This window comes from Parus major, chromosome 7 (genome assembly GCF_001522545.3).
Source record: "Parus major isolate Abel chromosome 7, Parus_major1.1, whole genome shotgun sequence".
In the NCBI taxonomy this organism is placed as follows: Eukaryota; Metazoa; Chordata; class Aves; order Passeriformes; family Paridae; genus Parus; species Parus major.
Window position 1 is genome coordinate 17369643 of NC_031776.1, and position 18776 is coordinate 17388418.

Consider the following 18776-nt stretch of genomic DNA (forward strand, 5'->3'; position numbering starts at 1 on the left):
AGGTTTCGTTTTTACAATAGTTTTAATGAATAAATCCAGCAATTCTTTCAAAAAATTAACACAAATCAAGATTAATTTTACAGTGCAAGACTGAGCTAATTTGCATACAAAACTATTAATCTCTGCATTTTGACAGTATGCTACTGTTCTGTAGTGATTCACTTCAACCAGTGTGCTCACAATGACTTCAGTATAGTAATGAACATACTAAATACAAAAGTTGTCTTCTGCACTTCTGTTTAAACTAAAAGTTATCAAAGATCAAATTTATAACAAGGATTAAATATTGTAAATCAAAATACTATGCATTTGTGTTTTCACCATAATCATTTGGGGTGGCAGGTGAAGAGAACTACAAATATAATTATACAGCAAGTTGGTCTAGTAATCAGAATTCAGTTGGTAGTTAGCTGAGAACACGGAGACTTTTACTAAAATACTTAATAGACAGTTTGTAGAAACTCAGCTTTTCTTCAGAAATGCCACTTGTAGTTGTCCGATGTTACTAAAATCAATTGAATTAGTTAAGAGATTTAAAGGCTGGAATGCTCAGCTTCAGCTCGGAGTTTTTAAAAGCCCTTGCTGTAACTTTCAGCTTTAGCAAAAGCAGTAGCTGCACGTGTCCCTTCTTACATTTGTACAGGCCCCATTTTATACTGTGTGGCATTTCTCACATCCTTTTGCCAGGGCCGAAGAAGAGAACAGCTCTCAGTTCTCCTCACTTGTAGCCATGCAGATTGAAAGGTGTGCCAGTTATTACCCCAAATCCTTGTAAGGAAGAAAAACAGGGGCCTCAAGGTGCCCACAAGCTTAAGTGGAATAGGTAAACCCTACTGTTCTGGTGGCAATTAATATACAATAATCCTCCCTCAGACTGTCAGCTTAACTGTGTGTACAGCCCAGTTTGTAACACACTTCTATTAAAGTTATCTACGTTAGCTTAACGAGGGTATAAAACCATTTCATTGTTTTGCAGAACTTGGCTGGGGAGATAGCAGGTGATAAATCTTGAACCTGGCTCAGCTACAACTAGAGTAGCATACCTTCAATTTCCAACATCCCACCTATCCCCTATACTTGTGGTATCTCACCTTCTGCTCTGCACAGAGATAGTAAACTAGCAAAAGCTAGGCTTACTGTTTCTGAGAGGGATTATGCATGCCAGCTGCAGAACAAAACCCACTGAATTACATGCAGTTTAATTAACTGAGAAAAGGATTAGGCCTCAATGACTTTAACTGCATCACTCCAAAAATGTTCAGGAATGACTGATCAGAGATCAAGGTGCAACATAGATGTGTATGATTTGAACAAAGCTCATACAGTAGGCATTAAATTGAATTATTTATTAAAAGGACTCTATAGCTGAAATGCAAGATTCACTCCCCTCTCTATCTTCCTCTGTATGTTCTGATTTGTCTTTGACTGATTAACATACTCTGGTTGTCATGTTTATGTTATAGTGTGAATTCCAGTTACTACAAAAATGAGGCCAGGAACATGTATCACAAATGCAAAGGTACTTTCAGAAACTTAATTCCACATATTATACTGTCAAAGTAATAGAGATGCCCTATTACAGACAAATATTAAAAATCTGTGTATTAAAATAGTTTCCATTTACAGCTGTACCTGACATGCCCAAGTCTGAAGGCTAGAATGTTGATACTGTGTTTTGGTATGACCTACAGAAATAGAGGCAAGTGCAAGACAACATTTCTCTACTGTACACAAGCCAATGCTAATTTTTAATTCACAATGATCAGGGCAAGATAAGTTTTTCACATCCATTATATATTCACATTACAACCAAAGAAATACAACTGATGCCACATACCTGAGATACATTATACCAGTAGTAGCAGTTAAAAACACTTTTTAAAATTTTTTTATCCCTCTGGAGATGTGTGATTTCTACAGCTGAAAAAAAACCCCTTGATGTAGGCAGTATATGTAGGCAACATATCTAACTTAGCAAAATTAAGCTTCAGCATGCTTAGGATAAAAGAAAGTGCCAATGCAGTTGCAAAGTTAGCAATGAGCTCAGTATTTCTTACACAAGTTTTTCATTAATCTGTAGAATTGTATAATGGAAGAATGTTTCAGTAAGCTTTTTCAATAGTTTTTCTAATAAAATTTGTAATAATACAAATTAATATCAGATGTGATAGACATTGCATTGATCCCTATAAAAATCAAAATATTGTTCCTTTGACTTAGCTCTGAAAGCAGTCATAAACAGAAAGTGAAACAAATGAAGTATGACCTTTCTTTATAAATCCAGGTTAGGGGGTTTAGGTGGCTGTTGATTTTTTAATTTCAGAAAAGCCTAAATATAGTAAACTTTCCGTTACACCACTTAAAATTACTTTCACATATCTAAGTGGCTCAACATCTTGGTATAAATTAGGTCTTCTAAATTCCCTTCATAGACAAACGTACTTCTTAGGAGCTGCTGAGGAAAAAGCTACATACTGCGAAAAGTGGTCATATCCTTTGGCTCACTGCTTGGCACACACCAATCATCAGCTTCATGATTTGCTTTATAATGTTTCCAGGCTGCTTTGTTGTATACAGGGAGTCTTTCAATTGATTCTGTTGATAAGGCCTGTGAAGAGAAAAAGCTGTAGCTGATGATTCTTTTTAATTGAAGTTATCATAATGAAACAAGGAGTTCCATTAGCAGTTTAGATTAGAGTTGCTGATAAATCTAAAGTGGTAGAGTGTTGCATCATACCTTGATGTAAATAACTGCATCTGTACCATAGCCTTCTAAGGAATACAGTTTCAGGTCTCCTTGGAAGTACTGTGCATACAGACGTGATATGGGTAAGCCATAACCAAATCCAGCCTGATCAGGAGAAAAAATATACTTTATTAATTGCATTAATCAGTGGCATTTTCTGTTTTAATTTAATAGGTAAAATAGACGAACTAAGCATGATGTTTGAGAGTAACAGGAGTTAAGATGTTAACTATTATGCCCTCCTCTCCCCCAAGCTGTTATTTACCCCAAAACCAGAAAAATGCATGAATGATTGTTATGAGAAGACTCTGCCTGACAAAGGAATCAGGGTGGGTAGATAACACATCTTGTACTATATGGTAGCTTTTTGAAGAGATGCCATTAGATAAAACTCTGCTGTGTCTACATCACGCCTCGTGGAGCTACTAATCTTGAGTAGTGTCCTAAAGTCAGATATATTTCACTGTCAGTATACAAAAAAAAAGGTTCAAGACACAATGTCTATGAATATGCATGCAGCTTATACTGAAATTCTCACAAGCCCTGGCTGTAATAGCAGGACAGAGTGCTAAAGTGTTAAGCATGATTTTTTGTTTAAATACTAAATTTTAGAGGTAATCTCCCAGTGAGCATGCATAACACTCCTCTGGAAAGATCCCATGTTTCGTGAGTTGCAGAATCATCAACATACAGAACTACATATATTTTTAAATGATGCAATGTGGGAGAGTAAATACAGGAAAGCTGTTCAGAGATTCTAATTTCTGAGAGCTTAGGCTTTATTTCTTGTGCATTTATTACATTCACACGAGACCAAAGTGGTTTCTTCATATGCCCTGTCACTTGTCATCCTTGCTGGGGGCTGGTGCAATTAACTACACAATACAAATGAACTATAGCCTTGATCTAAGGTCATTGCTACAATTTTCTTCCTTTCATTGAGTGGCTACAAAAATAATTCTGAATCCTGTTCTCACTGCAGTATGTGCAGAATACTTAAGTACTCTGCTTGAGGTGGCTGATCTTTAGATTTAGTAGAAAAAAAGAAAATCTTGAACAAATTTAAATAATTTTTAGTGTTTTATGCCATTTTCCTGTTATTTTTTGGAAAATACTTTAATTAAGCTTGAATTAAGTAAAATTCAAATATTACTCAATGAAATATCTATAAAATCAGTATTTCACCGCTTTGGCTAAATGGTTTTTGTGACAATTAGACCTGTCCATGTTGCCAGGGTATAAAAGACTTGCATACCAAAGGTGTAGCTCGTGAAGTCTCAACACGAGGACGTGGAGCTGTTGAATACATATAGTTGAACAGTCTATCAATTTTCCTCATAGGAACACCACCACCACGGTCACTCATCTGGAACAAGAAGGACCATTTAGCTTTATATCCCCGAATCTATTTTTATAAAAGACTGCTTTTCTCAAACAATAAGCCAGGGAAAGTTCTGTCAAAGTATTATTTGAAGCTGTCCCTACCAAGTTACAGATTTTCTTTAATTCTCATTTTCAACAATGACCAAGGAGAGATGAATCCTTCCCTTTCATCCCTTTTCCAAGCCATTAAATAAAATACTGCCAATAAGAAGCATTCATAATCTCTTGGAGGAAAAGAAATTCTGCTTGAATTGTGCATTGCTTTTATCTTGTTCATAACACACTTTTGTCTGAAGTCACTATCTATACCTTTTAGCAAATGCTAGGTTTTGTGTATTTTATCTTTATTCCTCAAGAATACTGTCATTTAAATATAATTTACTAAAACCTAATACTTGAAGGAGTAAGTCAGAGGAGTTGCTTTACTGCAGTTTAGTTAAACCTATAAAAAACCCAGTGCTTCCAGCTGGTCTTTGAAATCAAACATGGATGTTGTACAGAAAAAGAAGAAACTGCAAACTCTACTTTAGGAGGTTTGTTTGGAATATACAATATATATTTCCCTTTCTTCAGTTGTTTAACACCTGTATAGTTCTGTCATTGTCACTTAGAAAATGTTGATGTTACAATTGTATGAAGATGCTACTTCATTTTTAGTCATGGTTACTTCCGAGCTAGGCAAGACACAAGCAAGTACAGGATGCTATTGCAGAGCCCTGAGTGTGACTGCAGCTTCTTCATGAGGTAGTACGTGAAATTCCATAAGGGTTTTTTTACTTACATATGTCGTCACATAAATCTATTGATGGAACCAGATCACCAGCTCAAGTTACTAATATGCTGCTCATGACAGGAAAAAAAAAATAACCTTTGGAACAGTAAAAAAAGTGAGTACCTTCACAGTTAAATCCTCATTTCCCAACGTGATGTGTACATGAATTGCAGGATAAATGCATTGATCAACATGATGTTCCATGGTGGCTCTCATTGCATTCTGTAATTTTCAAGCACAACTTAAATCCTACTCACTTTATACATTATCTTAAAATATCAATTTAGCAGTTATTTTTATCATGTATTTAAGAATCAGAACAAATGTATATTGGTTTTAGAATGGGTTTTTTGAAATTCCTGGTTTATTCAATATCAGTATATATTTAGTTTATTATAATACAGAGGCTGCAAATGTTTAATTTTTTTAAAGGAATCATGAATAGTTTAATTAACAGCATTTGTGTTCTAGATTTTTTTATAATGCACATAGTACATGCAATATGACATGAAATCCAAGAGAAGTCTAGGAGTAAACTGCTTCTGAAGAGCTCTACAGGACCTGTTACACATTTTATCAGATTTGAAGATACACAATTTATGGGATATCTTATTGTCACTTGCTTTATTAAATAGTGTCTTCATACATTTTAAGATTTAAGCTGTCTATTCAGAAGGTATTCAGTGGCTAGGTAAAACAGATACATCTTCCAAAGCTGTTAATTTTCTATGCAATTACTCTAATAGTACAGGGTAGCTGTGTTCTTGCAGTCAAATGGCAACAAGTTTGCACTTGAAGAAACACACTGTGATCTAGAATCAGTTTGGAAAGTCAAAGCAGTACAGCCTCAGTAAACAAAGATGTATGAAAGAATTGTGTAATTAATGGTAAGTGCACAGACCTTGAAAAGTTCAAAAATCATGTGATAGAGATGTGATGGCACATACACCACTTGCATGGGCTGTCCTGGTGATTTAGCTGGAGAGAAGAGAATCTAAATAACTAAATAGCAAATGACATGTATTTTATTCATTCCCACAGTAATTCAAAATGTAAATTTGTATTGACAAATGGAAAGAAGGAAAATTTGAACAGAAATATTTTGAAAATTCGTGTGTTAATCAAAAGTCATAATCATGATTTTCAAATGTTGCTTGCTGCTTTAGAAATTAATCTTAAAACCCAGTATGGGATCACTGACTAGGGTACATCATAGTTGCTTTCAAATAACCTCCTTATAGGTATCATGAAGATGGAATGGAACACCTTGTATAAATCTTTAACATGTTGCAAGAAATGCAGAGAGAGTAAGATGCAATAATGTCAGGTGAAGACATGAAATCTTAGCAAGGGAAGGAGCCTGCTAAAATTTGTTATATCAACAGCTCTAGAATCAAAGACTTTTACTCAAGTCAGTTTTCTGATTAAAGGGAGGAATGGGGAAAGCGTTCTGCCAAATTTTAAAAAACCCAATCTATGACAGTAAATACAGAGAACACATGAATTCTGTAAAAAGCAGAACATTTCACCGCCAGCTCCTTCAGAAGAAGCCATCATGATGTTCAAGAACATGCTTTGTCCACATTCACTTACCATTCAACTCCTCAAGGATAAGTTCTGGAGAGCTCATGTAATATAAATCACAAAGTCTCTTGGCATTTTCATAGCCATCTATAGTAAAAGAGTAAAAGACAGAGGAAGTTACATTTCCCCCTCCCACTTTTTTTTCCTCCTTAAGAGTCTGCCAAAAAAACAAAGTTTGAGAGTAGTGTGTGCTGTCAGGGAGATTAGTATTTTTTTCAGAAAAGCTACATTTATAGGAAAAAGAAACAAAATTGTATTTCATGTCACACAGAACTTCTGCTCCAGGTAGGAAAGAACAAAACAATATATTCATATCAGGGTGTGTATTTGCTCTTAGTATAGTCATTCATGTAAGTTTTCAGGATTCTTGTTCTTATCATCTGAAGTTACCTCTAATAACTTCAACAACATTGCAGTTAGGATCGATGCTTCCAATGTGTTTTGGATGAGCTGGATTAATTTTTCCACCAAACAGTAAAGCTGTCAAAAAAGAAAACATCATTTAATATTCAGCATAACTTTGTAATTTCAGTTTGTGTCTTCAGTTTTGCTAACTAAAAAATTTATAGGCAATATATAATTTCTGTCCTCACCATACTGAAAAGCCTACTATTAATAAATATTTTAGGAATGGTATTAAGAATGAGTGATAAATGGCAAGGCAAATAGTATACTCCTGAGTGGCACCTTAGTACATACTAAGCACTTAAAGAAAAATACAGTTGACATGGTACAGGTATCATTTCCTCTCCTTTCAACACTGGTACTTACAGTGTTGATTGAGAAGCATTCTGATTGAAATGCGACTCATGTAGAAGCGGTCTAAAAAATACTGCACATTCTGTGAGGTCACTGGATCAATGCCAAAGCTTTCCTTGTATTCTATTACTCCTTGAGCCATCGTAGGAATTACATCATTGTGGCGATTCCGGATTTTTATCACAGTATCTGTAAAACTAAAACAAATACATTGTTAGTATTTCACTTTCAAGGGATTTTAATACTCTGTCAAACAGAGTGGCTGTCTATAAAAATTAAGATATATACAAAAATATCACGTCTGCCTACTGCAATGAGAAGGCAGGTCAGTCTTTACAGCGTATTTCAGGTGACTAGTGTTGAAACAATTAATAATGCACTATTTTGACTATTTATAAAATTATTTATTTATTATCTTGATACTGCCAAGAATCAAGAAAATAAATAAAGATATCAAGATGTAATTATCTTGATATCTGCCAAGAGAAATAGAAAACTGTGCCAGTTGTTTTCATGCAGAACAACCCATGCCTGTCAAATGGCACTTATGGCCAGCCAGCATTCTACAGAATGACATTACGCTAAAGTGCTTAATTTCCTGTTTTAATGTACCCTCCTTTTAGGGATGGGATGACATTGCTGCAATTTTTCTGTAAAGATTTGAGATAGGAAATTTTTTTTCAGCTATTGTTTTCTTGCCAGTTCTTCTATCCAATATTAACAAGATATATGTGACAGCAAAGCCTTACCTCTGAATAACGCCTGAATCTTCTGAGCTTTTGTCCTTAAAGTCCAGAATCTCCTGAAGACTTTGGACATACCTTTCAGTGAAACAAACAGGATAAAGATCAGTTTTAATATACTTCCCCAGATCTCTCTGGTTAGCAAGTTGTGGTTTTCCATTGTTGCATGTTTCCAAATCATTCTACCTGTCTCCCTATGAATTTTGTTAGATTCCTTTGAATCTCTTCATGATGTTTTCTTCCAAAATTCCCAGAGCAATGAATTCCACAATTTAATTAGAATGTATAAAATATCACCTTTGTGTTTTAAACCCAGTAGGTGATCACTTATTTGCAGCCTCTGCGCATTCTTGTTAGTAGAAAAATCTTTGCATTTGTTCATGATTTAAGTATTTCTGCCATCCCTTTCCTTAGAAACGTATTTTCCAAGCTGAAGAATTCTATTTGGTTTCTTCTCACGTAGAAATTTTCCAACCCTCTGATTATCCCTCTTGGTCTTTTCTGTTCAGGATGTAGCTGCATGCAATTCAGGGGAATAATGGGCTAACTCAGTGGTACAATTATATTCCTCCCCATTTGTTATTTAGTTCCTAACACTATTTTCTTTCTTGCCATCAACTGACATATCCAGAAAAATATTCCCAGTAGCATCAAAATTTCTTTTTCCATTGTGAGGAAGCAAGCACACAAGGAGAGGAGGTTCTTCCCTGTGTTCTGCTTTACATTTGCCCAAATGGAATTAATTTCCCATTTGATCAGTGTCACCTAGTATCATGAGAATATAAGCATTTGTGTTTGATTAAGAGCCTTCATCTTCATTGATAGCTCTTTTCATATTCAGTCATCTAGTCAATCCCACTTACTTGCAGATTTTGGCAGGTATCTTAAATTTAAAAGCCTTTACAGAAATCCTTGTGCCTTTAGCAGTTGCCAAGCAATCTCTTTGTTTTGCTTTCATCTTTAAAAAGTATGCCTAAGTTCCTTACTTGGAAGCAAACTTTACTTTTCAAATAATGTCTTTTTCACTTTAATACCTTCATGTTCTCTCTCTTTTATGTTTTTGCTTTGGGAACTTCCTATTGCTTTTTCTTCATATTTTCTATACCTTTACTCTCAAGCTGCAATAACCTGTCTTGTAAATGGTTTCTGCAATGTTTTTCAAACATTTTGTGCTTTAGTATGCTTCTGTTGTTTTCTTTAACTAGCTTCTTCACTTTTAGGTAAGTTCCCTATTAAACACTCCTCTGGTGGATTTTTGTTTAAAAAAAAAAATAATTTGATTCCTCATACATGAGTGTGTGCAACACTTCATTATTTTTTAATTCCCTTGTGCGTTCTGTAATTGCTCCTAAATGGTTTTTTTCCCCACATCTGTAAATTTAGTTTCTGATCACACTGGTATATTTAACATCTCAGTATAAAAAAGTGATGTGCACATAACAAGCCTAAGAATGTTCCTTCAGTAGAAGAGAGTGAGTTCCTCCAAGCTGTGTTTATGCAGAAGGTCACCCTTCAAGGAATGGAATGTCACTGTTCTTACCAGCTCTGCACCAGCTGAACTGAAGGTGTTCTTAGGAGGTTGTCTGGAAGCAAGCTTATTTCCTTCATTATGTTTGCCAATCTCACAGGCAGCTCTTGTCGCAGAAACATAAATGAAGTCTTTTCACAAGCATTTTCAGATCCTAAGACCATCAGAAACAAAGTCAATTTACATCAGAACAAAGTCAATATTTATGGTAAAGAACTACACTACTACTTTCTTACCTAAGAGGCCTATACCTTGATTTCAAAGCTGACTCAGCCAGGCTATGCAGGTAATGCAGTGCTTCATGGCAGCAGCCCACTTGTATTTCAAAATTTATGGCATACTGCAACCTTTCTGTTGCATTAATGAGAATCTCCAGTATATAAACAAACTAATTCAACAGTTACAGACCTATACTGTTCAACTTAAAATATGGCTTCTATCCATGTATATTGTTCATTTTATTTGCAGTAAACATTGACTCTAACCAGCACTGATCAAACAATATGTCATTCTGAGCACGTCAGAGAAGCAAATTAAACCAGTACAGGAAACTATTTCTGAGAAGGATGCTTAAGAAAGTATCATAGTCCCATATAGCCTGCTTTTCATCACTGATCTTAGTGAATTATCATAACTCATCCTCAAACACTTTAAGGAAATTAATTCAGTAGTATTGATCTCATTTTCAACTAAATCTGTTGCAGTTTAAATTCAATCTTACAGGTACAGAAGTCAGGTGAATGAATTCACATGAATAGTGAGAAAGAAGTGAAAGTAGGACAGCTACTCTGCTTAGCCATTGGGATACTAATACATTGAATTTGTTACACTTTTAAAAGCTAGAAGTAAAAATACTGCCTCTTTTGATAACTGACCTCTGCTTTTGTAAGAACAAGTGTCATCTGTGGGGGTGGCAATTAAATGTGGTTATTAAAATCAAGGCCTGCTTTTACTCCCACAAAGCTTGTTTTCCTAGGCAAGAAAGGGTGCAGCGTGGGGAAGAAACTAAGAAATGCTATGCATCATTCTCAGCCAGACTTCTTTCTAGACTTAAAGATTGTCACGTAAACAGCATCTGAACATCCTAACCTGCCCATCTGCTGCAGTGAAGTGCATACTTCAGGTCTGGTGTTTCACAACAGGTATCTCCTAAAAATTAACTCCTGTGTTACTGCCCAGTTCACTCCTTCCATTTGGCAAGGGGAAGTTGGGGAAGCAGATTAAAGGAAGGGATGAGGAAAGAAAAAAGGAAGCTGGGGGTGCCTTAAACATGAAAAACCTTCACCAAATTGAAATAGAGCAGTTTACTTTAAAGTAGGCAGACTCAGACACATAATAAACTACACTGACGCAAGAATGTCAGTTAAAAAAAATGAAAAATTTACAAGAAATTCCTCCACAATGGCACTTACCAGCAGTATGCACTGTCTACATATGACCTCTGCCTAGAAACCTTTCATTCTTCTCCCTAGTCAGATTGCATTTCAGGCATGACTGTTACTGGCCTTTCCATTTTCTTGGGTAGAATTCCAAGAACAAATCAGATTGGAGGTATTAGAGTGTAAATGTAATATTTAAATGCCTCATATACTCAGAAAATTACATTTCAGAAAATAGTTTTTGTATCTGAAGGTCTTATCTTCGCAATCTTGGGTCAAGCATGCAAGGGAGTATAGGACAGGCAAATTGAATAGGCAAGTGACTCTCTTCCCCTGTGCAGCTACTGTCTATATCTGGGCAAAGAATGGGTAAAACTCCTACAGAAAATACTGTGGTCTTATAACCCAAGAGTAGACCTAAATTTGCTTATAGAACATTTCACTTTTTTTAAAGTTAGCTTTACCAGATTTTATTATTTCCTCTTTGACTGCTCTCAGTCTTAAAAATGGAGAAAAAAAATTCCTTAATGAAAACATGATCAGATTATAATGGCTACAGAATGTGTTACAGACAAATATGTGTTACAGACAAATACTGTCTCTGTCTTGCACTCTTTTTTATTTCTGTTATTAGTTTTTACTCTCTGTGATTAAATCCGTAAGCAAAAGAAAGGAAAAAATACTGTAGAAACTTTCAAGATTATTTTTACCATAAAGGTAAAAAGGTTAAGGTAGTAAGAGAAAGAATCTTTTGACATAAGGAAACAGTGTGACTTAAAAATAAACAATGATTTTATGGTAAGCAATATATCAGTAGTAAAATAATACAGGTCAAAGCAAACTCTGAATTGCAAGATTCTTTACTTAAAATACAGAAGCAACAGAACATATGGTGGAGCTCCTGTAGGAATCTGGAGTTTTAAATGTCAGATACATTTCATTGCCACAAGTGAAACGTTGAATAGATGGATGAAGTGACAGCAGATAATTGTGAGAAAATCTCCTTTGTAAGTCTTCCTGCTTATACAAAGTTTGGGGTTCTAGAATTTGTTCTCACTTAGGTTTTACTTGCAAAACTATAAAAAGCCATGAAACTATTAACTAGTTAAATATATAACATGTAAACATGTATGCACACCGAAATGCCTTGGGTATGGAAACAGAACATATTATAGAATGTTTCTGACCTCAGACTTTGAAAAGGTGTCTCAGTGTGACTTACACAACCTTCCTCTATACGGTCTTTGCTTTAAAACAGACTAGAACAATTCGTGTGATCCCTTTTGTCTCCAAGCTGACAGTCAAACCTGGAAGCATTAGGAGTGATTTTGGCACTGTCAGTGTCCTGTTACTGATTTACTCATTTTCCAGACTAGATTCCAAATCCTCCAGGATGGCTCTTGTTGTCTACATCCTGTTCCTTTTCTCACACACCTTCTAAAACAGCAACGTTTGGGTACAATGTTTCTGTAGGGCACAGGCAAGTGACTGATAAGTGATGACTGTTTCAGCCCCTCGGTGCCAACTGGGGCTCAAGGCTTCATGTGTTCGGAAGATGCCTTTAAAAGGCTGCATGCTGCTTAGCAAAAGGCTTAACCAGTCTCACCTGTCTGAGTCACTGCTCTAATGCTACCAGTTGTCACAGCTGTTCCCACCCTCTCCCCAACACTGCGGATTCTGCAGGAAAACACCCAGCTACCCTGCTGGTGCCAAAAACTGGAGTTTTCAGCTGAATTTCAACCTTGACATAGTTGCGGTCTCCGGGAACTAGCCAGCTGGGCCTTATGCCCCAGAAGGAAGCAGAGCCCTTTTCTGCCAGAAAGCACAGCATTCACAGATAAGGAGCAGCAGGGCAGCGCTGACGGGGTGAGGGGTCGCGGCCGTCCCGCTCCTCACGGGCACCCGTGGGAGGAGGGGCAGCGGTCGACAGCTGCTCAGCGGGAACTCACCGAAGTCCAGAAACTGCTTCATGGAGAGCGGCGAGGGGGAGAAGCGTGAGTAGAAGTCCACCTGCTGCGGGATGTTGCCCGGGGAGGCGCTGCCCGGGGCAGCGCTGCGCAGAAGGGCGCGCAGCAGCCTCATGGTGCGGCTCCGTCCCCTCAGCTCAGCCCGGCCCGGCCGCCATTTCCCGCCGCGCCGCTCCCCCGGCCCCTGCCCAGGCCGCGGCCGCCTCCGCCGCGCCGCCGGGAGGAGGTGCCCGAGGGGGGCGTGTGTCTCCGCCCGGCCCAGCTCCGCAGCGGCGCGGGGCGGAGGAGAGGGCGGCTCTGAGGGAGCGGGGCGGGGGTGTCCTGAGCCGCCCGGCAGCGCCTGAGGCGGACGCTCAGCTGCCCCCGGCGCCTTGAGGGCATGACGGCAAAAGGCGACGCTCGCTTCGTGGCGGAGCCCGGCCACGGACAGGTACGTGGCCTTACGGGTGCTGGTGCCGCCTGCCCGGGGAAGGGGAGCTGTGAGGGGGCCGGGACCGCAGGGACAGTAGCGAGGCCGAGAGATGCCCGTGCACCAGCGGCTCTCGCCTGGCATTGGGGTGCCCGGGGACTCGGCCGTGCGGGCTGAGCACACCCAGGGCTCCCCCTCGCCCTAGGATGGGGCCGTGCCCGACAGCGGAGACTCGGCTCCCAGCTTGAGTGACCCGCGGACTGGAGCGGGAAACTGCAGGAACTCATGGAAGCGCTGGCGTTGTCCGTAATGCCGGCGGGAGGGCAGAGCCTCTCCCGACTGCATCGGCCGGGGCTTAAACAGCCATGTGTCTTCTCGCTGTCGCACCCGTGTCTGCCCAGCTGCGGGGTGGGCTGGGGTTTCGTTCAGCTACCAGAAAAAATATTATCAATCAATCAAACAAACAAACAAACAAAAAACACAGAGGAGGAATAGGGCTTCTGCCTATACAGATGCACTCCTGATCAGTCAGCAATGAGCACAATATGTATCTGTATTGGTAGAAAAGCTCTTGGACCGTGTGTCACAGTGAATCACTTTACTGCCTGTTAAAACGCATCTTGTGAGGTACCAAATTCTGTACTGAATGGTTTATTGTCCTGCTCTGGTAGAAATATCTAAAATACTAACAAAAAAAAGGGCTATTAAGAGCGATTATAAGCATTTTTGATAAGTTTACTGTGGTATAGATATCTAAGACATTTTTGACACTAGGTTTTCATCTCCATCAGATAGATCTACTGATACAGATAAATTTTGGTACCTGGTAGCTTGAGCTAGGTACTTCAAAAGACCGACCCCCAGACAAAGAAATTCCTGGGCAATTATTATTACGTGTAAACTCTCCACTCAACAGTGTGGATCACTACCTATATTACAGTCTGGGCCCTTCTTGGCCTTCATTGCTTTGTTGTTTTGTTACCAAGTGTTTGCCACGTGGTCATCTTCACATCCTCTTAGGTCTGTTTCTATGGTAGTTTCAGTCAGTTCTGTAGTCCATGTTACAATGTGGTTGCTCCAGCTATTAATTTTTGAGTAATATTTAAATTACAGTTTTGTCTATGCTAACAATTAATAATGTTTAGGCTGTTAGTTCCAGGTTTCACTGTGTATGCCTGTTCTTTTCAACTGTCATCCATCTTTGACTTAAACAATACAGCCTTATAGCTCAGCTTGCTGTAACAATTCTAGTCACTTATGTCAAGCAAGCACTTAGCAACTTTCAAATAATATTAATTTTTCAATAATTCCTACCTTTTTTTGTCAACATACCTGCTTTAATAATTTAGTATTTGATACGAGTTTAACCTTGTGCCCTAGCAGAGTTTGAAGGCAATTCACTCTATTAGTTACTATATAGGCCATAATTCACACACGGGGACAGAGGCACATGTACATCTATACCTGTGTACAAAGTTACTATGAAAAGTTCCCCTTGAGTTCAGTGGAATAGATCAAATCCATTTACATTTACGAGTTGCTCCATGAGGACTGTAGTTTCCAGTATGGCAGAGTTGAGGGTTAACGAGCTCCAGATGGTGTCCCACCTGAAGAGTTGCTGGTCATAGCTTGCTGGGGTGTGGGAGAGTTCAGAGGGCCTCTCTTGGTACTGCTCTTTATTGGGTCAGGAGATGCTTGGCTTTAGTCAAAAACACGTTTCCATCCTAGCCGTAAACCAAGTTTGTAACTACTGGAAATTTTGGGGGAGAAAAGTCCAGTAACAGTGGAGCAGTTTCATTTGCACTGCAGCTGGGGGAGGTAACTCCTGAAATCGTAGAGCTGGCCTGAGGAGGTGTGGGAGGGAATGCACTATCACATTTCCCCCATGTTTGAAGTCAGTTCATGGTGCTCCACAGAATGACAGTTTGGTCACCTCTTGCTTCTCTGCTTATAAACAGGCTAATGTTATGTTCCAGTTGTAATTTGAGGGAAATTTTTGGTTAGCTAATTATTATGGTTTTGTTAAATGTTAGTAATATGTTTCAGGAAGGCCTCTGCAACAGTGCCATCCACCAAGTTATTCTCCACATAATACTGTTCAATACTGTTCAGTAAGAAGCATTATCCCAATTTACCTTTTGCATTTCAGTGGGCAAGGTGCCCTCATGACCTTACCTTATAATAACTGTTAACAGTAGATTGTACCCACAATGAAGAAACATATATAGAGTGGAATGTATTATAGTTACCGTATTGATTAAAATAAAGAAGTGAAGGTCTCCAGCCTGTGGGGAACTTGCTGATGTGTGAATCAAATTTGATTCATGCTGGCAGTGGTTGCTCCTGTGAGAAGGATAAGCAGTCCTTTGATGGCTAACTGGATCACCAGTGGAGATGTGCTGGCATCATTCCCAGTGCCATTCCTGAAAACAGTATCAACAGTGGATTATGCCCTGCATTCATTTGCTTTTTTTATTGTGGATACTTGTATTTGCCCCCTAAATTTATGTTTTTATCAACTTTTCAATTGTTGATACCGATTTGGTTTCCCTTAAACAAACCTTGTACTTGTGACTTGTGTATGACTTGATAATGGGGATGGATATCCTATGGCATCCACTAGAGCAGTTGTGATACAGCAATCACATTAATTCGGTCAGTGCTTTGTTGGATTGCCCCCATTTAAGGCTGTCTTATCTCTTTTTAATGTTGCATTGCAGTATGGTAAACATTTGATTCAGTCAGCCTCCAGATGCAGTTCCCTGAGCACTAACAGTAGCAATAGTATGTTAGAATGAAGCAGGATTAGATTGGTTTTTTCATCTGGTTTCTAATCCAACTGTACCTTAATCTTTATGCTGTAAACTGAATGCCTTGTTCTGCTCTGGCCAGGCAGTGGTGGCTGTTTGGGTGAACAGACAGCTTGTCTGTCTCTGCAACACTTCTGCAAAAAAAGCTTGTTGGCAGGTTTTTCTTATTGCTGCTTGTAGGCCACTCCAGGAACACCAAGGAGTAGCTCACTCTGCTCAAGTTTGTAATAGTTTGGGACTTGTACTTGAGAATTGCTGTGCTCAAAACCATTTTGTGATGGTCTCACAGCTGTGAGCCAGCACTAGTTTAAAGCAGTGCCTACAAGCAGTACATCGAGTCTTTGTAAACTGTTGCGATCTCTTATGATGGCCCTGGATTGGTTTAATCTTTTAGACGTATATTTTACCGTTTTGTTGTTTTGTGTTTCAGCTTTACAGACATGCTTTAAAAACTGGCCCCTTCTGCCTAACGTTGTCTTTGGACAGCAGTCCCCAGCCACAAGATGGCAAAGGCTGCAAGAGGTTACATAAATCATTGTACATTGTAAGCTAGAGACCATATACAGCCATGTAAACAGTGAGTAGTTTTCTCAGGAAAAGTTGTGCAAGATGAGCACTCACAGAAGTAACTGTGGATAATTCTTTAAATGCTGTATTCAGAGAGGAATCTCTCTGCCTAATTTACCTAATAGTGTTTTCCTTGTCTTGTTTAAACGATTGATCAGACCCTGATCCATGTCAACTTGTTCTGTTAGAATATTGGAGAAAATTTTGAATGTTCTTTCTCCCCTAAAACCCATTTCTCTCATTGATGATTTTCTAGGGGCTTGCTCTGATGTGATCCCATGTGACACTGGCCAGAGCTCTAATGTACTAGTTTCTGTAAATTCTTATGCAAACTGAAGAGGAGAAATATACTATTTTTGTTAGTCTGCATTTTTTGTACTCATATTCATGTTGCTTGGTGTTGTTGAAATTCTAATACATCTGGATCGATAATTTAAATGGGACAGAACAATTCAGACTTCAAAAGAACTGAAAACACAATGTTGAACTTCAATTTAATTTCTTTTTTTTAATATTGTAGGGCATTACATAGAAAGACTTTCACATCTGATAAGGTGACACTAGAAGTCATCAGTTCTTGGGTGCTGCATGTACTAGTTTTTTTCCTTTTCTTGAAGGTCCTCCAAAGTAGGTGCAGCTCAGATTAAGAAAAAAAGCTTAAGCTGACAGATATGAATATCATTAGAATTTCTTTTCTTTCAGTGATTTATATGCTTGGCTGCAATGCCTGCACAGTCATCTGGCCCATTTAGCCATGTCTCTTTTCAGCTTGCGTACTTAACCTGTACAAATTGTTTGCTGTTCTTAGGTTTGTCTTCATTCTTAGGTTTTTATGGGTAAGTTGAGCTTTTACTATGGTGGACAAATTCTTAGGGATTCATTGGGGGTTTTGTGCCTTTGGTCTCTTTTTTGTAGAGGTAGAAATAAAAATATATAAAAATGTGGTCAAAAATACAGAGAGGTTTCTACAGGAGTTATCAAACTAAGCAGATTTAAGAACAGATGGGTTTATTTTTACCAAGTGTATAATTAAACTGTGGAGTTTGTGAATTTTTGCCATGTGCAGCTTTGTGATTCAAGATCAGGAGGCAGCTGGAGAAATGTTATGATTACCATGGATGCTCTTAGTCACACAGTTTAGTTTTAGGTAATCCTGTCAGGAGCTATGACCTTTACGGGTCCCTTCCAATTTGAGATACTCTTAGGATTCTATGTATGTCTTTTGGATATAGGAAAAATATACTACACAGCCACTGAAGTTAAGCATTAGCATTTTTGGGGAACAGGAACAGCAAAGTATTTTGAGGACACTGTGGACAACTCTCAGCAGCTGTCAGAGGTGAGATCCTGGTCCAGGTGGATCTGTGGTCAGGTCCAGAATAGCCGTTTCCATGTTGTTCCTCCTTGCTAAGCTGGAATCGGATGCCTTGTAAGTAGCCTGGCAGTGATGCACTTCTTGGCTCTGTGCTGGGGTACTGTTGGACCCTTCCACTTCAAGAAATTAAGCAGTATCTGGCAAACATTTATTTTAATCAACTTACCAGACACATTATTTCATATGTTCCTAGCAAAAGTATTTGACTTTTCTGTCCCTTCCTTCCCTATCCCTCCAAGACGCTGGGATTGAGGGATAAAATAGTTAGCACTGTGTATCAGTGACAAGGGGGATTTATCTTGGAGCAGCAAGGATACCTCCTCTTGCAAAAATCTGTTCTCTTGTGTTTTCTTTGGTATTTGAGGCAGGTATGGCCCTGAAAAGGTGCCGCTTTTTGCAGGGCTAGAAAAGGAAGAAAGGGGCTTTCTTGCAATATCAAAAATGCAAACTGCGGGTCCCCAACCCCTTCATAGTGATAATGTCACACCTTTGCTGGGGTTTAAAGCCCATTATAGGAATGGGGATATCTCTTTTGGGATAAATCTCAGAAGGCTAAGACTTAGCAAGGTTTATGAGCCTGTAAAAGGTGTACTGTATGGGTTATGACTCTGGGGCCTGGAAAGACAGACATTGAAAGATGTCTGAAGACTGCAATAAAAAACTGAAGCAAGTTGTTACAGTCCCTACAGGGAAATGTGCTGCTCCCACTCTTGTGCCACACAGCCGTGCTGTCTGGCAAAGCAGCTGAAGCACG

The 18776-nt window shown here is 38.7% G+C and overlaps 1 protein-coding gene across 1 annotated transcript; it reads right to left on the reverse strand.

Moving 5' to 3' along the window:
* Positions 1–3: 3 nt before the first annotated feature.
* Positions 4–13077, reverse strand: PDK1 (pyruvate dehydrogenase kinase 1). Its single transcript, XM_015634393.1, has 11 exons — positions 12844–13077; positions 9528–9669; positions 7994–8065; positions 7257–7441; positions 6876–6965; positions 6495–6572; positions 5803–5879; positions 5025–5123; positions 4002–4112; positions 2738–2851; positions 4–2608 (listed from the first exon to the last, which is right to left on the reverse strand). The coding sequence occupies exons 1-11, from the start codon at positions 12974–12976 to the stop codon at positions 2468–2470; spliced, it is 1242 nt and encodes a 413-aa protein (XP_015489879.1). The 5' UTR covers positions 12977–13077; the 3' UTR covers positions 4–2467.
* Positions 13078–18776: the final 5699 nt, after the last annotated feature.